This window comes from Crotalus tigris, unplaced genomic scaffold (genome assembly GCF_016545835.1).
Source record: "Crotalus tigris isolate CLP2741 ecotype Arizona unplaced genomic scaffold, ASM1654583v1 scf7180000018490.839948, whole genome shotgun sequence".
Taxonomy (NCBI): domain Eukaryota; kingdom Metazoa; phylum Chordata; class Lepidosauria; order Squamata; family Viperidae; genus Crotalus; species Crotalus tigris.
The window spans coordinates 467,882-494,072 of record NW_024097036.1 but is presented as its reverse complement, the minus strand read 5'-3'; the positions used below and the strand labels follow the sequence as shown (position 1 = coordinate 494,072).

General features: G+C 35.2%; 1 protein-coding gene across 2 annotated transcripts in view; it reads right to left on the bottom strand.

The window, feature by feature from the left end:
* The window catches only part of MTMR12 (myotubularin related protein 12), a 43,132-nt gene that overhangs the window by 8,948 nt on the left and 7,993 nt on the right, over positions 1-26,191 (bottom strand). Inside the window, exons 3-13 of one of the 2 annotated variants that reach the window (XM_039353053.1) lie at positions 25,728-25,864; positions 21,594-21,666; positions 13,384-13,514; positions 11,945-12,038; positions 11,322-11,445; positions 10,313-10,388; positions 7,991-8,097; positions 6,530-6,654; positions 5,858-5,936; positions 5,537-5,607; positions 1,309-1,481 (exon numbers count right to left, since the gene is read on the bottom strand). In XM_039353053.1, the coding sequence (XP_039208987.1) occupies positions 1,309-1,481; positions 5,537-5,607; positions 5,858-5,936; positions 6,530-6,654; positions 7,991-8,097; positions 10,313-10,388; positions 11,322-11,445; positions 11,945-12,038; positions 13,384-13,514; positions 21,594-21,666; positions 25,728-25,864 (1,190 nt within the window). Of the gene's footprint in view, positions 1-1,308; positions 1,482-5,536; positions 5,608-5,857; positions 5,937-6,529; positions 6,655-7,990; positions 8,098-10,312; positions 10,389-11,321; positions 11,446-11,944; positions 12,039-13,383; positions 13,515-16,830; positions 16,888-21,593; positions 21,667-25,727; positions 25,865-26,191 lie in introns of those variants that run through there. The other variant, XM_039353054.1, reaches the window with a different exon arrangement.

Genomic DNA, 26,191 nt, shown 5'->3' with positions numbered 1-26,191 from the left:
TTCAGGAAAGGGCTGATTAGAAATCTGGTTCCAGTTTCTACTTCACGTACCCTAATCCTTAACTCATTAGCCAGCCATCTGAATTTGTCCAGCCAGATTTTGCATACTGCATTAGTGTCAATCCCAGGAAAACCATGGGCTTGTCCCAGGTTCTCTCTGGCCCCACCCCTCAACCAACCACACATTAAATCTGGCCTGAGACATGATGTGGTTCTGGGGGCCTGTTCCATCAGTGGTTTGAAACTGGTAGATCGCTCCCTTGTGACCACAGAGGTACAAGCTTCCATGGAGAAGGAGGGCTGATTAGAAGGCCTATGAATCTGATACAAAAGATGTCCAGATGTACCTGGAGATTTTTCTCAATATCTAAAGGCTAACTTTTCTGGGTACTTTGTTAGAGTCTGGAAAATAGAGAAAGGCAAGCACTGCAGAAGTTTGCTCCTCAGTGGCTGCTCCCTGCCTATTAATCCTACTTAATTCTATGAATTGCTGTAGGAAATGAAAGAAAAGATGCCTGAAGCAATACTCGCAGAGAATGAGAAGTAGGTGTGATCAGACACGGGTATAAGCTTGAAACTATGGCAATAATTATGGTAAAGCAGAATTATTTCACACTGCATCTGCAAAATATTACTCAGCTATCTGGGAGGTTTCTGAGCCTCTGGATCTTGAAGAAGTTCTCTAGGATCTAGCTCTAGCACTAGCATCCTACTGCATCTGGCTGATTAGAGGGAATCGGACCCACAGAATAGTTAGTGCTTCTTGGAGGAAGATACCAGCAATTCAGAAAGAAGCACCAGTTTTTCCACCTTTGCAAAGCCAGCCTTGAATCCAATGGTAATTAGACAACTATCTCCCTAACTTCTGTTAATACAAATAACTCTGAGTAGTGTGTCTGATATTTAATTTCATACTTATTCTATTAAAAACCAAAACTTTTGGCCTATTCATAGCTTTTGAATTTTTTTCTGAATTTCTGAAATGTTACAGAGTAAGATATGAATAGATTAATTTATATCAACTGCATGTAGGGTTTGCTTGTTTGGCAATACATTTCTTGGGCTCTGGAGGCCGAAGGCTTAGTGTGATCAAGGCTAACAAAGCTTTGTCTGCCTTTCTTGTTTCTTCACTGAAATATTTTTGCTTCTGAACAAGAGCTCACTTGAGACCCTGACATATTTTTGGGGCAATCTATGTACTGAGACAGAGGCTCCATCATTTCCAGTTTCATGATTCTCAGTTTCCCTCCCTAGACATACTTTTGCTCAGAACATCTTTGTAGAACTTTGACCCCTTGCTTAGTTATACCTCTTCTTTATCACTTTGCCTCAGATGGTTACACCGATCCAAGAAAGCATGTCCTCCCATGATCCATTCTTTCTGAATAAGGCTCTGAAATCCCAGCTTTGTTCTACAGTATGAATCCATCATAACTTGAACCAGACAGGCAGTCACACAACAGAGATCAGAAGCATTCTCCTCTAGAAATAAAGAGACAAATAGATCTATTTCAGATGAGGGAAAAATGTTTGTGGGCACTTTAAATGAAGGATGTGTTTGTGTTATTATAGTCCCTTTCAGGCAAACACTAATGTCTACTGAGTGGGATGTTAGCACTCTTAATGCATTTACTGAACATCCTGAATCTGTACTATTATATTAAAATCAGAGATCAAAATTAGTACAGAGTAGCAAAATGATTTAGATAATAAAGTATTACTTTCTCAGAAACACAGCATTTATCCATTTACGTAATACTGTAGGTCATTCAACATTTCTCTATTATGGTCATACAAACCAAAGGAATATATTCCAAAAGCAGCATGCATTGAAGCAGTATTTCACAGTGGTAAGGCAAAGAAGATTATTGGGCATTATGTCAGAATGAGACAGCATGAACACAGTGGAAGAACGTATACAACAGATTAGTTAAGCATTTGGTACAAAATATAATACAGGACCAAGTTTCAGGACTCCAGGAAAAGCAAGGGAATATATTGTCCAAAAGTGCACCTTTTAAGTATCAAAGCCAGTAACTGGGTTCACCCGTCACACTAAATATGGTTCATTTAATGATGAACCTATAGAGAAGTCAAGTCAAATGAGTTCAGAGTAATACTAAGCCAGGATTAAACAAATCAAATTTTATGACTGCATTCTGAACGAGCTTAGCAGGTTTGTTGTACCAGTTCTTATCCTGCTGAGTAACAAGACGGGAGAGTAACAGACATGCTAAACACCAACGCATCTAAACTAGCCCTCTGCAGGCTAGCCAACAGTACTACTCACAGGTGGAGAAAAATGGGACAGCAGAAGACAGGGTCTTCACTGAAAGGAAAACAAGGAGGACAGATGCAGGTGTTAAACCAGAATCCAAGAAACATGCTAGAAGGGCTATGTTTTAAAATATAAGACAGCTCCTTGGTGTATCTTAGTCAGAAATTTATAGCCATGTACAAATGTATACAGACCTGAACACCTCAAGGGTGACTAAACCCATTTCATTTCTAACTATTTCTATTAAATTTGCAGGGGTATGTGTGTGAATCAAACAAATAGGCTCAATCCTCTTTTAGGAATGGGATAAAGCATGATGTGATGCATTTATTTTCAATGTTTGAATATAAATTTTCCTAAAAACATTGGACAGTTGGAAAAAATGACATTTATAGGAGGGAGTATTTTTGACAAATCTTAACATTTCATTAGAATAACAGTAACAAAAGTATCCTTTGAGGGCATGCCAATCAACTTTTCAAAGTGGTTTTCAATATTCAAACACTACTGACGTTGTTCTTAAGGCAAGGGATTGACAGAAAGGTGTACGTGATGTTGGCAGAAATGTAGACCTTGATGTAGAGAACTGTGCATTTAATGGAACTGTAAATGAATTCTGAAATGGAGGGATAAAGAAAGGAATTTTGTTAAGACTTCTGCATGCTAGTGCTCGACCAAGCTCTGTAAAATGAATGCAAATTATCTAACCTTCATTTATAAACTATAACTTAATAGAAAAAGTACAAGGTATTCAGAATCAGTAAGAGCAATAGTGGAACATGGTTAGAACTTGCTTGCAAGTAGTTATAATTCCACTTGAAAAAAACTGAAAAAACCTTAAGCTTGAAAGCACTTAAAACAAATAATTATAATTAGCTGCCTACTTTTTTCTTTGATGATGAAGACAGCAAAGGGTTGGCAGATGGTACTGGACACTCTTTGATAAAACAGGTTAAATAGATCTGTTTATATATCTGTTCAGGCATATTTTTGGAATGGATTACACCCAATCAGCCTATGGCTTATAACCGGAATGAATGTAACTAGCAAGAGATTCTTCTAAGACAGAAAGTTTGTGTTGGGGGTAAGAAGTAGTTTAGTAGACAAAATACTCCTATTTGGAATATCATTTCCAGAAAGTTGTATCAGGTATTATTGCTCAACTCCTTTGCAGTTGTATATTGATACTAAGTGTTACATGAAGCTCCCATGAAAGCTCTCCAGAGATTTGATCTACACTGACATTAGAATTTTAAGAAGTTGAATAATGAAAAGGCAATTTTCCTTTGTAGCGATAGGCCACGGGTAGGCAACCTTGGCTCTTTTATGACTCGTGGAATTCAATTCCCAGAAGTCCACGAGTCATAAAAGAGCCAAAGTTGCCTACCCCTGCGATAGGTAGTCCTTAGTTACGACCATTCATTCAGCGACTGTTCAAACTTGTGATGGCACTGAAAATGTGGTTCATATGGCCAGTCCTCTGGTGCTCAGCTTGCAACTACACCAGAGCTTCTCATAGTCATCATCTGTGGCCTTCTTTGCCAGCTTCTGGCAAGCAAAGGCAGTGGGGTGGCTGGCAGGGAGGGCGCAAATGGTGACCATGTGATGTCCCTGCTTAATGACCCTCACCAATCTGCTTAATGATTGCAACCAGTAATACTGGAACTGCCATCATTAAGTGGCACGTTCATATGATGCCATGCTTTATGATCACATCGTTTAGCTATGATAATTGCCATCATTAACTGAGGGCTACCTGTATTTTATTTTTAGTATTTTAACCTGTGCTTTGGATTCAGTAATGAACTGGTGGCAAATGAGATGCAACACAGACAACACAGGTAACCATTTGGGTGAACTGATCCAGATGGAGTAACAGCTTGAATTTTACTCTACCTTTCTATAGTGCTTACTCGCTATACAAAATAGTTTGTATTTGGAGCTAATTTTAAAATAATACTATTGTGTATTATTTTAAAAAAATATATCTGTCTATCTAGATCTGCAGAAAAAATAATTATACAAAACAGTGAAACACAAAGATATGAGTGGATGTAGTTAATAATCTACAAGACAAGTACTGTAGTTACCTAATCAATTGTAAGAAAAAAAAAGTTAGCTTATTAACGATTTTGTTACAATTCATGTTACAAGCTTACTTCTTCATGTATCACTACAAGTTCATTCATCCACTTGTAAAAATGATTTACATATCTTTCAGTTAACACAATAAAATCCCGTTTCTTTAAAAAAAATATGAAATTACATCCCAGGTGTTATTTCTTAGAAATTGAAGGAATTAACATTTATTTGTTTATATGGATGTTTATCCTGTTCAAATTGCAAACAACAGCCCTGCTTTATAATTTAGAACTTTTAATCAAACATTGTAAATTGTTTTCAAGTACCTCTATAAGCAGTGCTAAAATAGTTCTATTTGGCTAATGTGTATATTAGTTTACCTCTGAATAATTCGGGGGGGGGGGGATATTCCAGACTATACTTTTTTTTTTCAAATTTTATTTATAATACAATTAAAAACAAACAAACATTGGATTTGATGTGACATTCCAGTATATATATTCTTATCAGATTATTCCACTTTTTACAATCAATTCTTCATCTCTACATATACATCTAAGTTTTATATACAATACTTGTTCTAAAATAACATATATTTCTATCTTAACATTCGTCTTTAATCCCTACTGTCCTCTTCAAATTCCTCCAGCGGTAAAATTTATCCCAGGTTTCATAATAAACTGATCCACATCTATCTTTTAATGTCATTGTGAGCCTGTCCATTTCCGCACATGCTAATATTTTATGTATTAACTCTTCCTCTGTGGGAATTTCCTTGCTCTTCCATTTTTACGCTAAAGCAAGCCTAGCTGCAGTCAGGATGTGTAGCAGCAGGTAGATTGTTCCCTTGATTCCAGACTATACTTGAAGCAGTTAGATTGTGTTTCATGTATAGCGCATGCAAAAATCAACACAATTTGAAAAATTGATGTTCTGAATATTTTTTAGGAATTAAGTGAACATTGATCAGCAGTATGTTTTGAACTATTTTGCTTCTTCAAATAAATTTTCAGTCTCAGGTTATATGTATCCAATGTCAGAAAACTGTCAAGTTTAAATTGTTTTAAACATATTTACATGGCAAGCAGTTCATGAATGAAAGAGTTAAGAACTAGATTTTATTTTATTTCATCTACTTATAATTGATGGGGGGGGGAATATGCTTTCTTGAACTTACCTTGAAGAAGAACATTTGTGCTCTGTACTTCAAGCAATTCAATAATATCTATTGTTTTTCTCAGACATCGCCTGGAAGAACATGGACAAATTAGAGCTTTAATATATCTCTTGAAAATGGAAGTAGAAAAGCATAATTCTGTTTGGAATCAACTGGGATTATGATTCCAAGGATCTTGGATAAATGACTATCTCAAAATGAATTTGTTGAAGTTGTTATTAAAATCTGAGGATACATCATGTTGTCTTGTATTATCTTAAAGACTTGATGGTTTGCTTTCTTAAGTATATTTAGATAATACAACTTAGGAAGTTAACCTACCTTATGATTTCTAGCCAATTTGTACTTTCCAACAGTGAAAACCATTTTACATCAGTATCCCAGAATTCTGCACTGTTATCTGAAAAAAAAACCCCAAGATAATAATTTTAGATATTTACATATGAAATATAGAATGCATTTATGTCAATGAAGCTCAAAGATTCAAAGAGATATTAATGATTGTGTTATATTCTCATATATTTTTGCACCAGCAGAAAACCCATGTAGTCAGAGTATACGATTTATTGTTTTATTCTGTATTTAAATAATGTTTCAACAATACAATTCAAAAGAATGGTCAACTATAGAAAGGCATACAATAACTGAATGTTTATACCAATCAGTAGACTAAGAAAAACTTCTGAAAGAAAGATGAAGTAGAACTCCCCCCCAAAAAAAAACAATAAAAAACCTTGAAAGACTGATTAGGATTAATATTTATCAGTTCTTACTGGAAAATTACTTTACGGTTAACAAAAGCAGTAAAAAGCAAAGAAGACAACAAAATCTGGCTCTTTTGAAAAATGATCCATTAACTCCTGGTTTAAGATATGACATGCATCTGCAGTTTTAAAAACAAGGCCTTTGAAGTATCAATAGTAAACACAGCAGTTCATGTCCTTTTTCCACATTAGAGTTGTAAACATTTATTTTCCTTATGTTTTTACATACCTATTAAAAACAGCTGTTTAAATCTAGTATATGCAACTTGGATTTCTTGCAAAGATGGAAGGCTGCTTGAAAGGTCTTCAATTTTCAAGGCTTCATATGGAGGCTTATCAATTGTTTTATACATTCTAAATAGAATAGATTAACAACATTCAGAACACAGTAGAATGCACTAAACTGGAGACTTCTTTATTTGGCATCAAAAGGGCAGAACTATCAACTCTGGGAACAAATGTGGCAAGATTGTCAAAGTTCACTAATTTTATACAATCTTAGGATAGAGAAACCATATTTCTGTTTCTGGGATTTTTTAGCTAGCGTACAAATTTACTTTAAATCATAAAGAATCTATGGGTACCAATCTTCCTTATCTCCTTCTCTGTATTGTTATAGAGAAAAATAGATCTTATTGTGAAGAAACTTAAACCTTCCTGGAGTATTAAGCATGTAGTAATAGCAGAGAATTTTTAATAGAAAATATTTGCTATATAACCTATTGTTACATTTCCAATATCTTTCTTGCAACTCCCATTTATTGTACTGTGTTATTACTTTTTGGAGTGTTTTATAAATTTGATAAATGTATTATAAAACCAAAGGATTGGTGTCTTAATGCATGGATTTTTATACCTTTTCTCACCCGAGTCCCAAAGCAACTTCAAGCCTCATTGTGATTTAGACTTGCTTTTCTTAGCTAGATGAGTGAACAAAGTGTTCACTAATACCATGGTCTAACTAAATCAAGGGTCCTCAACTCCCAGACCGCGGCCCACTACCAGGCCATGGCCTATTTGCAACCAGGCTGTGCAAGCAGACAGCCAATGTGCGCACACATGCGCACAGTTCGACTTGCGAGCAGAGGGCTGGCATGTGTGCACACAGACTTGCAGCTCAAATTGCACAAATTGAGCTGTGTGTGCATGTGTGTATGTACCATCCCACTGCCCAGGCAAGTTGAGCTGCATGCCCACTGCTTGCATGGACCAGTTCCCCTCTTTCGCCCCCCACTGAACTGCAAAGCAACAAAGTTTGGGGACTACTGGGCTAAATGATATTGATACTTACACATAAGATATTGCTGAAAGCGCTGTATCTTTCCCTACTGCCCAAGAATTTGTGATTTAAAGTACTGGGGAATTAAAGACATATTATAGGGTTGTTCAAAATTTATGGTTCCAAAAAGAGGAAATCCTAGGGAAATTTCTGTGACCAGATTGATCCAGTTATTCCACAATTAGGCTAGCAGTCTTCTGCAGCATTCAGAACACCACACAAGGCTTCTGCTCAGATCTGCTTCCAGAAAAATGCCAGACCACGCAGAATAGTGATCCAGAGAAGGAACAAATGTCTAGTATATTACCAATGGGAAAGAAAATGACAGCTTGCCATTAGGAATTAAGTATTCATAGAGTTAATGCAGTTGAAAATGCAAATGTACTAAGTTGAAACAGAACTATTATTTACCCATCCAAGAATAGTTTGTGCAGCTGGGAAGTGTTGTCATCTTGTTCTTTGGCAAAAGTTGACATCTTGAGGAGAGCAGCACCATTATGGCAAGACCAACACCAAACCTGCAGTAGATATTTACATGTTGTGATTTGGTTATGTATGAGAAACATTCATTTTGTTATGGAGTAGTAGAGGCGTCATACAGCACGAGTTAAGAGTATTCCACTCATCATGCATAAAATTCAGTGCCCCGAAGAGCACTTAACGTGAAGGTGGATGAAACAGTTTGGATAATCCTTCCAATAACAATATGGTCTTAATATGGTCCCATGCTCCTTCCTCATTAGATCTAGCCATGTACCCCAGGATTTCCTACCTGGATTAAGAATCAATGTATAACTGTGTACCAGCAGCTAAGTTTTCTGTCATCCTTTTTATTTTGAAAAAAGGGAAGTTTAAATACACTGTTGAATAAGAAATTGCTGAACTGGCATAAATCAAAATGTTTCAGGCAATCTCAGAATGTTTCAACAAACAAGGGGTTTTTAATATATTACAACTGTTAATTAATAAGGTACTTATAAACTGTCTCATATATACCTTGCCTTTGCATAATCAACCCATATTTTCCCTCCCCTTTCTCCCTCATTTCACCCCAATTTACATCCAGTATTCAATGTATCAGATGAAAGGAAGCACAATTGACAAAAAAGTATACCTTTTAATAAACTATGTTGATTGGAAAAGGTGTTTCCAGATTCTTCCTGATTTTTTGCCATCATAGGCTAACACGACTCTCCGACAATATCACCCTTTATGAAATGTTTATAGCATATATGCTTTTCTCAAGCTATAACTATAACTATTGATATAAAAAACACTTTCAGCTTTTCTTCTAACACAAACATCACTAGAGTTTCTAAAGCAGTGGTTCTCAACCTGTGGGTCGGGACCCCATTTGGGGTCGAACGACCATTTCACGGGGGTTGCCAAACAAGGCTGTCCGCCATTTTTTCCCCCTTTTCTTTGGCCATGCCCCTGGCACCCAGTGATGTATAAGTGGTTGGGGGTCACCATAACATGGGGAACTGTATTATGGGGTCGCGGCATTAGAAAGCTTGAGAACCACTGTTCTAAAGAGTGTCAACCCAGAAGAAATCCCATTTAGCTAACAACTGGAGCAACAATTTTCTTAGCAATATCAATCTGTAAGATTTCACTCCCTTTAGAAATTCTAGTTATCTCCTCAATCCGTTTTAAAAAGAAGTTAAAACATCATGTTCAAGCATGATTTGAAGATGGCTGCCTGAGTTTTATGACTGATGGAGAGGATTTTTCACTCCTTATTTATTATTTGTAAATGAAATAATTATATTTCAATGTTTTTTGGGGGGGGTTACTAGCAGGTTTTTATTTATGGTATTTTTTATGATACTGCTAGATACCATGGGATGGTTTCACTGGTTCATGAGAGAGAGCATAGGAGAGATAAATATGATCAATGTAAATGAATGGGGTAGTTAGGAAAGCTAATATCATGTAGGAGTTAAGCTGTTAGACTAGGGGCGGGAAAACCCAATTTCTACTCCTCCTTAGGGACAGAAGGCAGATGGGTGACCTGGATCAGTCCTTCTCTCTCAATCCACATCAGTGCTAGGTTCTGCAAAAAAAGGGGCCTAACAATATTTTTTTTTGTCACATCATACATTGGTAGCTTTGCTGCATGAACCATAGCGAGTGTAAATAAAATAAATCCTACAGGTAAGCAATACTCATGCTAGAAACAACAAAATGGGCTAGAACTAGGATATATTCCCATCTCCCTACGCAAAGTTGATTCTACATGTATCAGTAGAATACTAAAACAGAGCTATAGTTTGCTAAATTGGAACTGGAAACTCAGTCTGAATTAGGTTACTGGTTCTGAACTGAAAAAGGCTTTAAAGGCCTTTAAAAAAAGGGAGTACAAAATTCGTTTGCACTCATCCAAATCAAAGGACTGTTTGAATTGATTATTAACTGTATTAATCATACTTCCCAGACTGTGGTAAGAACTCTGTATATGTAGAAGCAAACAATAATTGAGCTACGTACATGAGACAAGCTGTTAATATTCAGTTTTGCTTATTTCTGACTGTGCTAAGACTATATAATTAAATTGCACTCATTTGATGTTACCCAAATCATTTAGTAGTAATAAAGGAAGCCATATATGTGTATCTGTGTCTGTGTGTGCAATGTATATATGTATATGTAATATATAATGTAATGTAACACAATATACATGCATATATATTTACAAAAAGCTTCTTCAAGCTTGTCAACAAATACACTCACTGGAATTCCTCTTCCTAGATACTGCAAAAGGCTCTCTTCAGAAATAGCCATTGGAACAACAAAATAGGGAGGCAACCTGAGAAAATTCAATTTAACAAATTAAAATCTACAAGTTATTCAGACTTATCTCTTGGTTGGGGCTTCTCATTAGAGTTCAGTTAGTTAGAAATTTTTATTGTACAGAAGACATGAAAACATTTTAAACAGTTGATTGTCTTGTGACAATGAAGACTGCAGCCCACATCTTATATTCTCTTGGGTTTAAACTCTCTATTAAACAGAAATCTAGATTTATATTCCTCATCCTTGCTGTTAGGGAGCCTGTGGATATCATAAAGTAAGGTACATAATGGATCATCTGTATTAACTATATTCAGAAGCAAACTTTGAATGTGATGAAAAATGGGTGCAAAAGTTATCATGAACTTCGAACTAAAGAAAATGTATTTTACTTCTGTACAAAAGTTTAAAATCTATCATCTACTCATCACAATTAGTTTCATGAACCTGTATCACTTGCTATATTTACCTGCTCATATTCTAATTTATAACACAGGTACTCCTTGATTTACGCCAGGTCTTCTTCCTGAGGCTGCCTGCAATGCTTCTGAGGCTTTCTGAAACCCTGCAAGAAGGTTGTGCCAGCCATTCACTATTCTTATAATGCTTTGGAAAGTTTCCAAGGCTTTCTGAAGCATCATGAGAACAGCCCACACAATTTAGATAACAGTAGGTACAGCCTTCTGGTGGAGATTTAGAAGGCCTCAGAAGCCTTCTGAAGCATTGTCAGAAGGGCAAGCAGCCTTGGGAAGAAGATATGGTGCAGCCAGCTGCTGCCTTGCATAGAGCCAAGCTGGGCACGCTTTGTCAGCAATGGAAGGAAGATGTTGAGGGTTGGCAAGGTGAATGCAGAGGGGCAAGGAGGACAAGGGACATAAAATGGAAACCAGTTTGAGTTGTGGATTGTTCAGTCAACAACGTTAATTTTTAAAAAGTGATGAGTTCTTACTTTTTAGAGACTTTATAACCTTCATTGGCATTCACCGCTTTGTATTTTAGATTTCCTTTGGTCCGCTCCAATTCTTGACGCCAGTCTTTAATAGAATCAAACCATACTACTTGATTCTCTTTCTCTGTTAAAATATAAAAAATTTTTTTAGACTGGACAATTTTGAACTTTTTAAATGGATTTTGCATCTTAACCCAAAACCTGACAAGAGTTTGTGAAAGATGCTTTTTAGTAAGATAAACACACTGGATTTTTTTTTCAATTGTAATGTAGGTTTTGTTCTTAAAAGGACCAATTACCATCCTGAGATGTTTCAAAGCCAATGTTTCAGACTGTGACCATAATTAATAGGGGATGCATATATTTTCATTTTTAACAGAAGTAGCAATGTCACTTTTTAATCAAATTCCTGCCTACGATGAGTCTTTTACAGGTATGTATTGAAGCTCACCTCTTGAACGTACATAAACAGCTATTATACAATCTATTTCTCATCAGGATTAGACAGGACAAATGACCAAGCTAACCAAGGGGGAACACAACAAGCCTATTTTAAATAAAGTTGTCAACACAACAGTTACTTAGAATCAAAGTAGCAAGGCAGATATATTGTGCATGCTTACCTAAATTATTTGGGGCAGCTGATGCATAAGAGAACAGAAACAAGCGTTTAAATAGCTTAGGGGTCTGTGTTTGATGAACTACGCCACTGACAATCTAAGAAAGGAACAAGATATCAACATATTTGTAAGGCATTCAAGTTAGTTAGAAGAAACGAATACCTTCCAACTTTGCTAGACTACTGAATAATTTCCTAAAGCGACCATATATACTTCAAAAGGCTAATATCAACTCTGTTGAAATGCTTTTGTGGACTTTTCCTATTAGCATTTAAATATCTGACTAGGAGATGCTGTCTACCTACCATACTGTAGTACGAAGGATACAAATCTCATAAGTTGCTTGCATAGCTACTTGTCAGTAGATGGAATTGTGTTGGAGTTAGCAATTAAGTTCGGACAAACAGCAGATGGAAACATATGCAGGTTCTAAAAGTCTGAATGAGAATGAATGAATGAAGCGAATGAGGAGGCTGAAGATTAGGACTCCAAGTTGATTTCCTCTGTAATGCTATCTCTAGTTGTAAGTACAGATTTTTACGAAAAGAAGGTTTGGAAAAGATTGAGAATGCCCAGAGCTCCATGATTTGGCCATAAATTTCCTGCATTTTTGTTCATACCCTCTTTCTTCATTCTTAGCAACATAACAACCAAAATAGGTATAACTAGATCAACGTAACCTGCAAAACTGCAATACATTACCAACACTCAGGTTAGAATTCAAAGCAAATCAAACACAGAGACCCAAAATTTATTAACAGTCACAGGAGATAAAAACATAACATATTATGCGCAGTTAAGATTCCTCATTATCTAAAAATAAAGTAAGGAATAATCATGAAATCAGTGCCACATAGTACCCTATTTTTCTTCACTGTATGTTAAATCAAAAGAGAAACATTCACATGGTACAATTAATTTATAAATAGAATCCAGCAATTAGGATATAGTCTATTCCTTAGACTAAAATCAGTGATGGGATTCAGCCGGTTCACACCACTTTGGCAGAACCGGTAGCTAATTTTTTGTTGCCTAGGCCCAGAATGGACTTCCAGAAGCAGCATCCACACAGAGAACCGGTTGTTCACATATCTGAATTCCCACCACTGACTAAAATGTAAATGTATTTTAGGCAAAAGTAGATTCACGAATGAAGGCAAAAAGTGGATTCAAATCTGTGTTAAACTATAATGGGTTTTGTTTGCCATTCATTTAGCATGCAGATTGTAAATCAACGGTTTATAGTTGTGATTAACTGAAAACATGGCTAAGCCACAACTAGGCAAAGATGCTTCAACAAGGCAGGACTTTCTTCCCTATTTAATTTTCAGATATTCTTTAAAAATGTAACTCAGTTGTAACATTTTAGTGCTCTTCATGAAAGTTTAGTCATAGTCCAAAGGTTTGTTTTTAAAAAAGGAAATTGGTAAGGCCATAATTACCCTTTTAACTTCTTCTTCCTTGGTATATCTTAAACAGAAGTGAAACACTCTAAGATCTTTACAGTAGATTATTATTGTTTCTGGATATTTTCTCAGTTGACCACTTAGAGGTTTTCTTTTCTCATCATAAACTGTAAGGAAAGTATAGTTTAGTTTTAACATTTATTCAGATAAGCAACTTACCACTATTTATCCAGCAAATCAGTAAACTTAGATCTTCTTGCCCATAAAAATATTTAAGTTTATAGCCATCACAATGAGAAGCTGGGAAAAATGTTTTTTTTTTTTTTTATTAAAAGTTTTATAAATTTTACAAAAAAGAAAAAAGAATACAAAACAAGAAACAACATATACAAAAAAATAAAACTAAACAATACATATATATATAAAAAAAAAAACCCCACCCCTCCCAAAAACCCCCCCCTCCCTTCCCCCCCCTGAGCTTCCCAGAGCAGAATATAGGCTTAAGAAGTAAAAATAAAAATTAAATTAAAAACTTTATATTTATATATATAAAAAGATTATCTATAATATATATGAAAATAAAACTTATGAAAAAACTATATAATATTTTTGTATACCCAATCTAAATTGTATAAATTTTATCCATTTATCCCAAACAGCAAGAAACTTCTCTTGCGTTTGTTGCTTTAAGAAAGCCGAAATCTTTGCCATTTCCGCCAGATAAGCTACTTTAAGAAACCATTCCTGCAATGTAGGCAAAGATTCCTTCTTCCAATATTGTCCTACTAACAGCCTAGCGGCTGTAATCAAATTTAACATCAAAACAACCTCCTTTGTATCACAATCTGTAACAATACCTAACAAAAATAATTGCGGAGTAAATTTTACCCTCCTTCTAAAAATTCTCTGGATATTCCACCATATTTTGATCCAAAATGCTTTTATCTCTCTGCATGACCACCAAATATGATAATAGGAAGCCTCCTTATAACCACATCTCCAACATTTGGGTTGCACGTCAGGGTACATATAAGACATTTTTTGTGGATCAAGGTGCCATCTATAAAACATTTTATAAAAATTCTCCCTTAAGTTCTGTGCTTGTGTAAATTTGACATTTCTCACCCAAATATTTTCCCAGGTGTCCAATGAGACTGGCTCACCAAAATTCTGCGCCCATCTTATCATACAATCTTTAATTAGTTCCGTTTCTGAATCCAATTCAACTAAAACCGCATAAATTCTCTTAATGTGGGTTTGTCTTGAATCCTTCACTTGCTTGATAAGATTTTCATCTTCTCTAAGAAAACCCACCTTACAATCCATCTTCCATCTGTCTAATAATTGCCTATATTGGAACCAAGAATAAATAAAGTTTTCTTGCGCTAACTCTTCCCGTGATTTTAATTGCCAGTTTTGTCCATCCCATTTAAGTAACTGTCTGTAAGACACCATATCCATTTTAACCCCTCTTTTTATTGCTTCTATCGCATGCCAAGGTATAGCCCATAATGGTACTTTGAAATCACTTTTATAATATTTTCTCCAAATCCTAAGTAAAGAAATTCTTAAGATATGAGATTTAAAAGCCCAATCCATTTTTTTATTGAATATTAAATAGGCATGCCACCCATAAAGTAAATCCCATCCCTCTAGATAAAGTATCTCAGAATTTGTCAAATTTACCCAATCACTGATTAGTGTTAAAACCACCGCATCATAATATAATTTCAAATTTGGTACCTTAAGTCCACCCCTCTCACGGAAGTCTTGCATAATTTTAAACTTAACCCTTGGCTTTTTCCCTGCCCAGATAAATTTATTAAGACCCTTCTGCCACTCATTTAAATTAATCTCATTTTTCAAAATTGGTAACATTTGAAACAGAAAAAGAAACTTGGGTAAAATATTCATTTTTATCACTGCAATTCTTCCCATGAGGGATAATTGCAACTTTTCCCAATTCTTCAAGTCCTTCTGTACCCTGACCCACAACCTTTCATAATTATTTTTAAATAATTTTACATTAGAAACAGACAACATCACCCCCAAATATTTTACCTTATTAACAATCTCAAAACCCGTCAAGTTAGTCAAAATCTGCTTCTCCTGACTAGACATATTTTTAGGTAAAATTTTGGTCTTATTTACATTAATCTTAAAACCCGAGACCAAAGCCATAATGATGAATCAACTGTAATAAGTTTACTACAGAATAATCAGGTTGCGACAAAGTAACAACCAAGTCATCCGCAAAAGCTCTTAACTTATATTCTTTTTTATTAACATATATTCCTTTAATTTCCTGAGACTCTCGAATTTTGATCAATAATATTTCCAATGTTAAAACAAACAACAATGGCGATAAAGGACACCCCTGTCTAGTACCTTTCTCTATTGTGAAAACCTCCGAAAGACCTCCATTAACAATAAGTTGTGCTGTTTGTTTTTGATATATTACCTTAAGGGCTTGTAATATGTTTTCACCAAAATTCATTTCTTCCATTACTCTTAGCATAAAATGCCAATTCAATTGGTCAAATGCTTTTTCAGCATCTAAAAATATGAGCCCTGCAGGAACTTGGTTGTTCTTATCTAAGTATTCTAATAGATTAATAATTTGTCTAACATTGTTTTTCATATACCTTCCTGTTATAAACCCTGATTGATCTTTATGCACAAGATGATGCACCACCCTCATAAGCCTATTTACCAAAATTTTTACAAATATCTTATAATCCACGTTTAAAAGAGATATAGGCCTATAATTTTTTGGTAAAGTAAGATCTTGATCCTCCTTTGGAATCAATGATATAAAGGCACTACGCCATGAAGGAGGAATCTCTAAACCCTGTAAGATACCATTAAAAAGATCATTTAATGGTTGGATCATCTCCTCCATTAAAGCTTTATAATAAACAGCTGTTAACCCATCCGTACCCGGTGCTTTCCCTAATTTCAATTGTTGAATTGCTGAGGCAATTTCCTCCTTAGTAATTAAGCCATTAATTTCATATTTCTGATCCTCAGTCAATTTAGGAAAACTTGCCTCAGCTAAATATTTATTTATATCTAACAATTGTACATTAGTAGATTTATATAAGTTTTGATAATAATCCAAAAAAGATTTTTTAATTAATTCCTTCTGAGAAACTAGTTTACCCTTGTAATTTATTTTCTCTATTATTCTCTGTCTCTGTTTCTTTCTTAATTGATAAGCCAACCATCTCCCCGGCTTATTAGCATTACAAAATGTATTTTGTTTCATAAATAATAAGTTGGTTGCAGCTTGATCTGCTATCAACATATTAAATTGTGACCTTAATAACTTTACAGATTCTTTAGTACTTTCATCAGAAGGATTTAGAATCAAAGCCCTTTCTTTTAGTTTAATTTCATCTTCAAGTTCTCTACGTTTCTGAATCTGATTTCGCTTATAAAAATTATTCATTTTTATCAAAACACCGCGCATAAATGCTTTACCTGCATCCCATACCATTGACATTGAAGTCCCCTTATACATATTCAAAGCAAAATAGTCCTTTAAACACTCCTTTAATTTTTGAACATTCTTCTCTTGTCTAAACAAATTTTCATTAACTCTCCAGGATCTTCTTTCCTCTTTCTCTTGAATCAGCTCCATCCAAACTGGACTATGATCCGTCAGTGATCTAGGAAAAATCTTACATTCTTTACTTTATTATACAAGTCCGTGGTAATCAAGAAAAAGTCAATTCTTGAAAAAGATTGGTGTCTATCAGAAAAAAAAGTAAAGTCTCTCTCCTCTTGGTTACGTTCCCGCCAATAATCCCTTAATTCCCAGTCTTCTTTCATATCAAAAAAGGCTTTAGGTAGCCTTGCTTGTTTAAGAAAAGGAGAGGAACCTTTCTTGTCCCTTTGTATATCTAAGACACCATTCCAATCACCCATTAATACCACTGATCTATAATCAAGCAATGTTATTTTTTGATGTAACTGCTTATAAAATTGTTCCTGTTGTTGATTTGGAGCGTAAAGTCCAACTATAAGTATTTTCTTACCATAAATACCAAGTTCAATCATCACATATCTCCCCTGGGGATCTGATTCTACCAGACAAGCTGGTAGGTTTTGTTTAACATATATAACAACTCCCCCTTTCTTCCCAGGAGCAGAAGATATAAAATGAGATCCCAAACGAGCATTAACTAAATATTTCTGATCTTTAAGTAAAATATGAGTTTCCTGTAAGCAAATAACATCATTAGTATGTTGCTTCAAATAATAAAAGATTTTTTTGCGTTTCTGAGGAGAATTCAATCCATTAACATTCCAGGTCAAAAACTTTGCCATCTCCCTTGGCACGCAGCCTGGAGAAGACACCATCAAACTCTGAAAGAGCTGCGTGTGTTGCATAACTCTTGGGTCTTGCTCCTCCCACCGGCGGTGATGCACTTCCAGGAGAACTCTCTTTAGGCTCTTTTTTACGTTGCTCCTTCTCTTTACGCTTATAGGCTGCACGGGTCATCCTCTGCTCTTTAACCTCCGTCTGGCGTTGCTTTACAGCTTCTATCATCCCAGCGGAAACCAAATCTAATGCCTCAGATTGCTGCTCAACTTCCTTGCCACTCAGAGATTTCCGACCAGATGAGGTTGAGCCTGCACCCAGGACCGAAGTATAAAAATCTCTAGCTTTATCAACTGTGTTCAATCTGTAGCGTGTCCCAGCATGGCTCAAAACAATACCCATCGGAATTTCCCATCTAAATGGCATCGATCTAGCTTTAAGCTCATTGGTTAAAAAAGCAAAGTCTTTCCTGCTTCTTAAAATTTTGGATGGGATTTCCTTTAGAATGATGACATCTTGGGCAGCAATCTGAAATCTTTTATTGTAAAAAGCTTGTATAATCTCATTCCGCAGGGACTTCTTTGTAAAATAAATCACCACATCTCTAGGCAAATTCTTCTGCTTAGCAATCCAGGAGTTGAGCCTATAAATTTTTTCCACTTCTCTCTGTAATTCTCCTTTATCCATATCCAAGGCCAGCGCCAGATCAGTAAGGACCACCTCCACCAGATCTTGATTCACATCTTCCTTGAGGCCTCTGATCCTCAGGCATACTCCATTTGTCTGTACTGAAACATCAAAATATCTTCTTGTGAGGAGTCCACCTTCCTTTCCACATCTTGAATTTTGTCATCCAAAGAGTCAACTTTGTCTTCCACTTCCTCAAGCCTTGCATCGAGCTTAACCACCACAGTAGCCAAACCTGAAACAGCTGCCAGTATATCTTGTCGTAATTCATTATTGTTTTCTTGCAATTTAGTCTTTATCCCCGTTATCTCTTCTTTGAGATCAGATTTAATTTCTGATTTAATCTGTGAGACAAATTGATTCATTTCCTCTCTCATTTGAACTACAATCTCTCCCATTATGCCTCTAACCTCTTGTGCTGAAAGTCCAGATAGAGGAGGGGAGGGTGGTGGCTGAGCCGGTGGTACATGTTTAGATTGTTGTTGTAGCTGTGCAGTGGAAGTTATAGGAGAAGAAATAACCTTGGGTATTGAGGAAGGCTGCTGCCTCTTTGAAGCCATTTTAAAAAGCACAATTGTCACTTCCCTTTCCCCTCCAGCCAGGAAGGGAGGAGGGAAAAAAAAGAAAAATTTTTTTAAAAAGAGACAAGCTATAGTCCTTGAAAGTCCAGAGTAAATCCAAAGAATAAAAAATAAAAGAGCAAACAATTCAAAAGAAAAAATTCTAAGCCAGAAGCAAAAGTAAAAGCAAAAACCAGTCCTTAAAAAGGGAAAGTAAAACAAAAGAGAAAGGAAAAAAAAACTCCGACACTTTCAAAGCGCCATCTTAAATCCTTTCACTAATATAACAAAAAAAGGAGGAATAATAGTAGAAATCAAAAAATAAAAAAAATAAACACCTAAATTATAACAAAAAATCCTTTAAACTGCTCCGTCCGTTTAAAAATTACTCACCAGAATGCTATAAACACGGAGATAGAAGCGGCGGTTTCTTTTGCTTCCTAGGAAGCAAAAACAGCTGGGAGGCGGAGATCAGCAGGAGCTCCGAGGGAACACTCCTTTCACCCCCTCTAGAAACAAATCCAGAGGGGGTTCAGGGGTTCTACCTCTATCCCTGCACTCTCTGTCCCTTCCCTTTGCCCGGGAAGGGATTTTCGAGCCGCGGGCCAGCTGATGCACGCTGCGCTCCGCGGCTCTGACACTTCCCCAGCTGGACGGCTAAAAGCTAGCCGCCATCGCCGTCGCCTCACACCGGAAGCTTTTCGGAAAAATGTTTAAAAAACAGGAATTTCCCCCCAATTTGCTTAAGAGGCTAGAGCAGCCTTCCCCAATCTTTCCGGGTTGGCAGCCCACTGCAAGCGCAAGTGGGGCTGTGAGTGCCAGTACCTGCCGCTCATGTGAGTAAAGCTGTGTTTGTGCATGACAGCCTATCGCTCACATGGCCCGGTTGCAAATAGGCCACAGCCCGGTAGTAGGCTGTGGCCCACAGGTTGGGGACACCTGGGCTAGAGAACTACTTAAAAATTTAAGATGCTGGAATATAAAGTTTCATAATGAGTAAAATACACCTGAAAGAATACATTGCTTAAGAGAATCAGTGTGCAGATCTGTGGCCTGGGCTATAGTTGTCTCTGCAACCCTACTTTGGTACTATTATCCTAATCACTAACTGCAATGTACTTTCTTTACCTCCCGCAATTCATGTTGAAAATACAAACAATATGCAAACTTTCTCTCAAATGTTTGTATTCCTGAAGATTTACCATATATGCCGGCGTACAAGGCGACCTGGCATATAAGACGACCCCCGTCTTTATCGCTGAGCCGCATTCCTAGAATGTCGTCTTATACGCCAGAAACTACCAGTATTTCCGGCGTATAAGACGACTCGGCGTATAAGACGACCCCTGTCTTTGGCGCTGATTTCAGCGCTCGCGGAAGTCGCCTTATACGCCGGCATTTACGGTAAATAATATCTAAATACATGCTTCACAATAATTTACTGTTCAACTGAATTTTAACTAAAACAGAAAGTCTTTTGCTTTTGTTGACTCATGCATGCATTGATAACCTCAAGGATGGGTTAGTACAGTATAGTCTTTGCAAAGCAGGCAATGACAATAATCTGAAAACCACCTGGCCAAAAACGTATCAGGACAAATAATGTTGTTCCTTTCCAAATAGATGTATTCCTTGACTTATGACCACAATGGAGCCCAACATTTCCATTGCTAAGCAAGATAGTTGTTAAGTGACTTTTCCCCAGTTTTATGATATTTTTTGCTACGGTTAAGCAAATCACTGTAGTTGTTAAATGAATTGTGTGCTTGTTCAGTGAATCCCCATTAATTTTGTTTGTTGGAAGCCAGCTGGGAAAGTTATAAATGGTGATCACATGAATTGGGAACAATGCAACTGTCATAAATATATTCCAATTATCTGAATTTTGATTCCTTGATCATGGGCATGCTACAATGATCATAAGTGTAAAAAATGGTCATCAGTCACTTTTTCCCACTGGCACTATAACTTCAAACAGTCACTAAACAAATGGTTGTAAGTTTTAAGTACCTGCACATCATAGTATATCACAGGTTGCTCTCCAAGGCAATTCAAGGATCTCACAATGCTGTTAAAACTCTGGGTGGTTCAGAACCAAATTATCTTGAGGAATCTCATCTCCCATACAATCCACAATAGAAGAAAGCAGGATGTCTATGGAGATGCTCACCCAGCCAGGTCAGTTATCCCAAAGGTGCTTTTTCACAAGGCAACTGGACTTTGTTTTTTCTTTGAAGATGTTTCGCTTTTCATTCAAGAAGCTTCTTCAGCTCCCCATTATCCAGTCAGAGCTCAAGAAGCTTCTTGGATGAGAAGCGAAACGTCTTCAAAGAAAAAAACAAAAAAGCCCAGTTGCCTCGTGAAAAAGCACCTTTGGGGAAGGAAGCAGGTTTTGTAAGAATGGAGAAGTATAGTGAATGCAGTACTGTACAATAGATCTAATTAGACTTTGCTTTTATATCCAAAAGTGATTTTGCTTATTTCTTACTCTTCTTTTTTACTTTGCATGTCTTATTTATCACAAATATATGTAGTTTTGTAATTAAAAACAAAATTAAAATATTAACATTACATTTAAAAAATATCTAAACCCATGTTTGACAAAACTAAACTTGTATTTCTGATAACCAAGTGTAGTAATTAAGATAAAGCAATTATTAATGCTAACCTACCTCCATAAAGTTGATCTATACATTGAAGTGTTATGTCATTTTCTTCCAAGATTTTATTTTTAAACTGTGGTTCCTAGAAGAAGAAAATGCCTTAACTTACATTTAACAGAACACAATATATAATTTGATAAGATTTATCTTTTACTATCAATACAAGAGAACATACATTTAAAAGGTTAATTAGTTCTTTTTATTTCTGGAGTACCAAACCTCTAAGAACTAATGAAATAGAATATCGCCAACATTACTAAATACAGCTGAATCTTAACCACAGATTTTTTTTTCCCTTTAAAGATTCTAATCCTCCCCAGAACTGTGCCAAAACCAACCCTGGTATTTTCCTCAAATAATATCCTAATTTGCCAGGGATTTACTATTTTCACTTTCTGCCAAAAAAAGTGCTTAAAAGTCTTTAAATAGATTATACATTCAAAACTATAAGATGTAAACTTGTACTAAATTTATTTTAGGAGAGCAATAGCTTAGCTTTCCAATATTCTTTTTTTTAATTTAAAAAGTTTTATTAATAATTAACAAAATAACCCACCCATCCCCATCCCCCTACCCCCCCCACTTCCCAGAGCCAAATACAGGGTATTACAAGCATATTAAACATAATCTAATTAAATTTAACGAATATATTAAACATAATCTAATTAAATTTAACAGTTTATACAACAATTAAAATCATACTTAACCCTTAACTCCCTTTAAACCTTAATAACATATTATAAACAAATCCATTTGTAAGCAATTATTATATAAACAATTATTATAAAAAAATAATACTTATTATTTTTTCTTTTTTAAAGGTTTAATCATAAAATAAATGGAACTTTTTAGTTCCATATTTAATCTGAATATAATCTATCCATCTTCTCCATACCATAATATATCTTTCTTGTGTATGGTCCTTTAAATAAGCAGAAATTTTAGCCATTTCTGCTAAATTAGAAACCTTAAGTGTCCATTCTTCTAATGTAGGCAACGAATCTTTCTTCCAATACTGACCTATCAATAACCTTGCTGCTGTAATTAAATTCAACATTAAAATAGTTTCTTTAACATCAAAATCCTCAAAAATCCCTAATAAAAGTTGAGGAGTAAACTTTATCTTCCTTTTAAAAATATTTTGAATGTTCCACCAAATCATAATCCAAAAAGCCTTAATATTTTTACAAGTCCACCAAATATGAAAATAGGTTGCATCAGAACTACCACATCTCCAACATTTAGGCTGTAAATTAGGATACATACAAGACAACTTTTTAGGATCCCAATGCCACCTATAAAACATTTTATAAAAATTTTCTCTTAAATTTTGAGCCTATGTAAATTTAACATTTCTGGTCCAAATTATCTCCCATAAATCCAATGGGATCTGTTCCTGAATATTCTGAGCCCATTTAACCATACAATCTTTAACCAATTCCGTTTCCGAATCCAATTCTATTAACGCATTATAAATTTTTTTATATGAGCCTTATTCTGATCTTTAATCTGAATTACCAAATTTTCATCTCCTGATGTTATTCCAAGTTTCTTATCTAAAGTCCACCTATCCACTATTTGTAAATATTGAAACCATGACTGTAAAATATTTTCTTGCCTTAATACATCTAAAGATTTTAATTGCCAATCATTACCTAACCAAATAAGTAATTCTTTATACGAATTTTTTTCAAAATGCATCCCCTTAGAGATTCCCTCAATTGCATGTCCAGGAATCCCCCAAATAGGTATTTTATAATTTAACCTATAATAATACTTCTTCCAGACTCGAAGTAGGGCACTTCTTAAAATGTGTGATTTAAAAGCCTGATCAACTTTCTTATTAAAAATTAAATATGCATGCCAACCATATAATAAATCCCACCCTTCAAGAGAGAGAATATTTTTATTTGTTAAATCAAGCCAATCACTTATCAAAGTTAATGCGGCTGCATCATAATATAATTTCAAATTAGGTGCTTTAAGCCCTCCTCTTTCTCGAGCATCTTGCAAAATCTTAAACTTCACCCTTGGTTTCTTCCCAGCCCATATAAATTTATTGATACCCTTCTGCCACTCATCCAAATTAGCATCTTTTTTTAAAATGGGTATCATTTGAAACAAAAAAAGAAACTTTGGTAGAACATTCATTTTAACAGCGGAAATTCTCCCCAACGACAATTGCAATTTTTTTCCAATCGTTTAAATCCTTTTGTACTTTTGTCCATAATACTTCATAATTATTCTTATATAATTTTCCATTAGAAGCAGTTATATATACTCCCAAATATTTAACCTTCTTCACTATCTGAAAACCTGTAAGTCTAACTAAAGTTTTATTTTCCTTCTCAGTCATATTCTTAGATAATATCTTAGTCTTATTGTTATTTACTTTAAAACCAGAAACTTTCCCATATTGAGTTATAAGTTCCAATAAATGACTAACTGATTGAGTCGGTTGTTGTAAAGTTAACACCAAATCATCTGCAAAAGCTCTCAATCTATACTCATTCTTATTTATTTTTATTCCCTTAAGTAATGTAGACTCTCGAATTTGAATTAACAAAATCTCCATTATTAAAACAAATAACAAAGGAGATAATGGACAACCTTGTCTTGTACCCGTTTCAATATTAAAAGTCTCTGTCAATTCCCCATTAATAATAATTTGAGCAGACTGCTGCTGATATATAGCCTTGAGAGCTTGTAAGAACTTGTCTCCAAAATTTATTTTCTCTATTAATGAGAATAAAAATTGCCAATCTAATTGATCAAAAGCTTTCTCAGCATCCAAAAATATAAAAGCCGCAGGAATCTGATTATTCTTATCCAAATACTCAATTAAATTGATAATTTGTCTTGTGTTATATTTCATATATCTTCCTGTTATAAATCCTGACTGATCACTATGAAACAAATCCTTCATAACCTGCATTAATCTATTTGCCAAAACTTTAGAAAAAATCTTATAATCTACATTTAAAAGAGATATAGGTCTATAATTTATAGGTTCAGTGAGATCTTGATCCTCCTTCGGAATCAATGATATAAAAGCCCTTCTCCAAAAAGGGATCGAAGCTCCCAACAAGATACTATTAAAAAGTTCTTTTAATGGCTCTATCATTTCTTGAAATAACATTTTATAATACTTAGCCGTTAATCCATCTGTACCAGGAGCCTTTCCAATCTTTAATTGTTTAATAGCAAAGCCAATTTCCTCTGAAGTAATTAAACAATTCATCACATTTTGTTGTTCATTAGAAAGTTTACGAAAGTGTACTGATTGTAAATACTTCTCTACATCTAAAACCTGTATATTATCACTAGTGTATAGCTTTGTATAAAAATCTAAAAAACACTTTTTAATCAAGTTCTGTTGATAAACTTCACTACCTTTATATTTTACTTTCTCTATAATTCTCGCTTTCTGTTTCTTACGTAATTGATAAGGCAACCACCTTCCAGGCTTATTCGCATTACAAAAAGTATTATGTCTCATATAACGCAGATTGGTCACAACCTGGTCTGCCATTAACATATTAAATTGCTCCCTAAGCAGATTTATAGAAACCTTTAACTTATTATCCGTTGGATTCAAAACAAAATCCTTTTCTTTGGATTTAATCTCTTCTTCAATTTCTTTATGTTTTTGTGTCAGTTTAAACCTAAAAGCATTGTTCATATGAATCAAAACTCCCCTCATATAGGCTTTACTAGCGTCCCACACCATAGACACTGAAGTACCCTTATTCATATTTAGGACAAAAAATTCCTTCAGATGTTCTCTGCACTTCTGCACCAGCTCCTCCCGTGTAAATAAATTTTCATTCAGTCTCCAAGATCTTCTACTCCCATCTTCCACCAATAACTCCAACCAGACAGGGCTATGGTCAGACAATGTCCTAGGAAAAATCTTGACTTTTTTAACCCTAGAAAGAAGATCAGTAGTAATCAAGAAAAAATCAATCCTAGAAAATGATTGGTGTCTGTCAATGTTGGTGGTCTGCGTGGTCTGTCAAGCTTTCTAATATTCTATTATAAAACTTCATGCCCAAATCATTATTGAGATAAAAAGTATACAACCATCATGTAACAAAGAGAAATTGCCCACAAAGCAGATGAAGAATAACTTTGATCACTTACATCCTCTACAGTGGATTCTTCTCCAAGGAATGAAATCTTGAAGTTTGTGCAAATAAGTTTTCCGAAAGTGCCACGATTTGATCCATCGTCTTGTACAAATTTCAAAACCATGTTTGCTTCACAAAGCACCAGCTCACCTAACAGAAGTTAAATTTACTTCTTACTTTGCAATGAACTACTTAGAATCTCAAATCCCAAGTTGCTCAAATGCTATCACTATAAATATAATATGAGCTATATAATTAAAGGAATTTTGTTACTGTTATTGCTCTAAACTGGAGAAATAGTAGTGCACTTTAAACTGCACTAACAGATCAATATTAAACACAGAGCACAGTCACCCTTAATCTGAAAATAATCAAAAATAATATTTTAAGGAAATTATATACAATTCATCATTGCATTATAAAAAGGAACCATTCTTCTGCCCTGGCATCCATTTAGCCAGTAGTCTCTGCTATTTT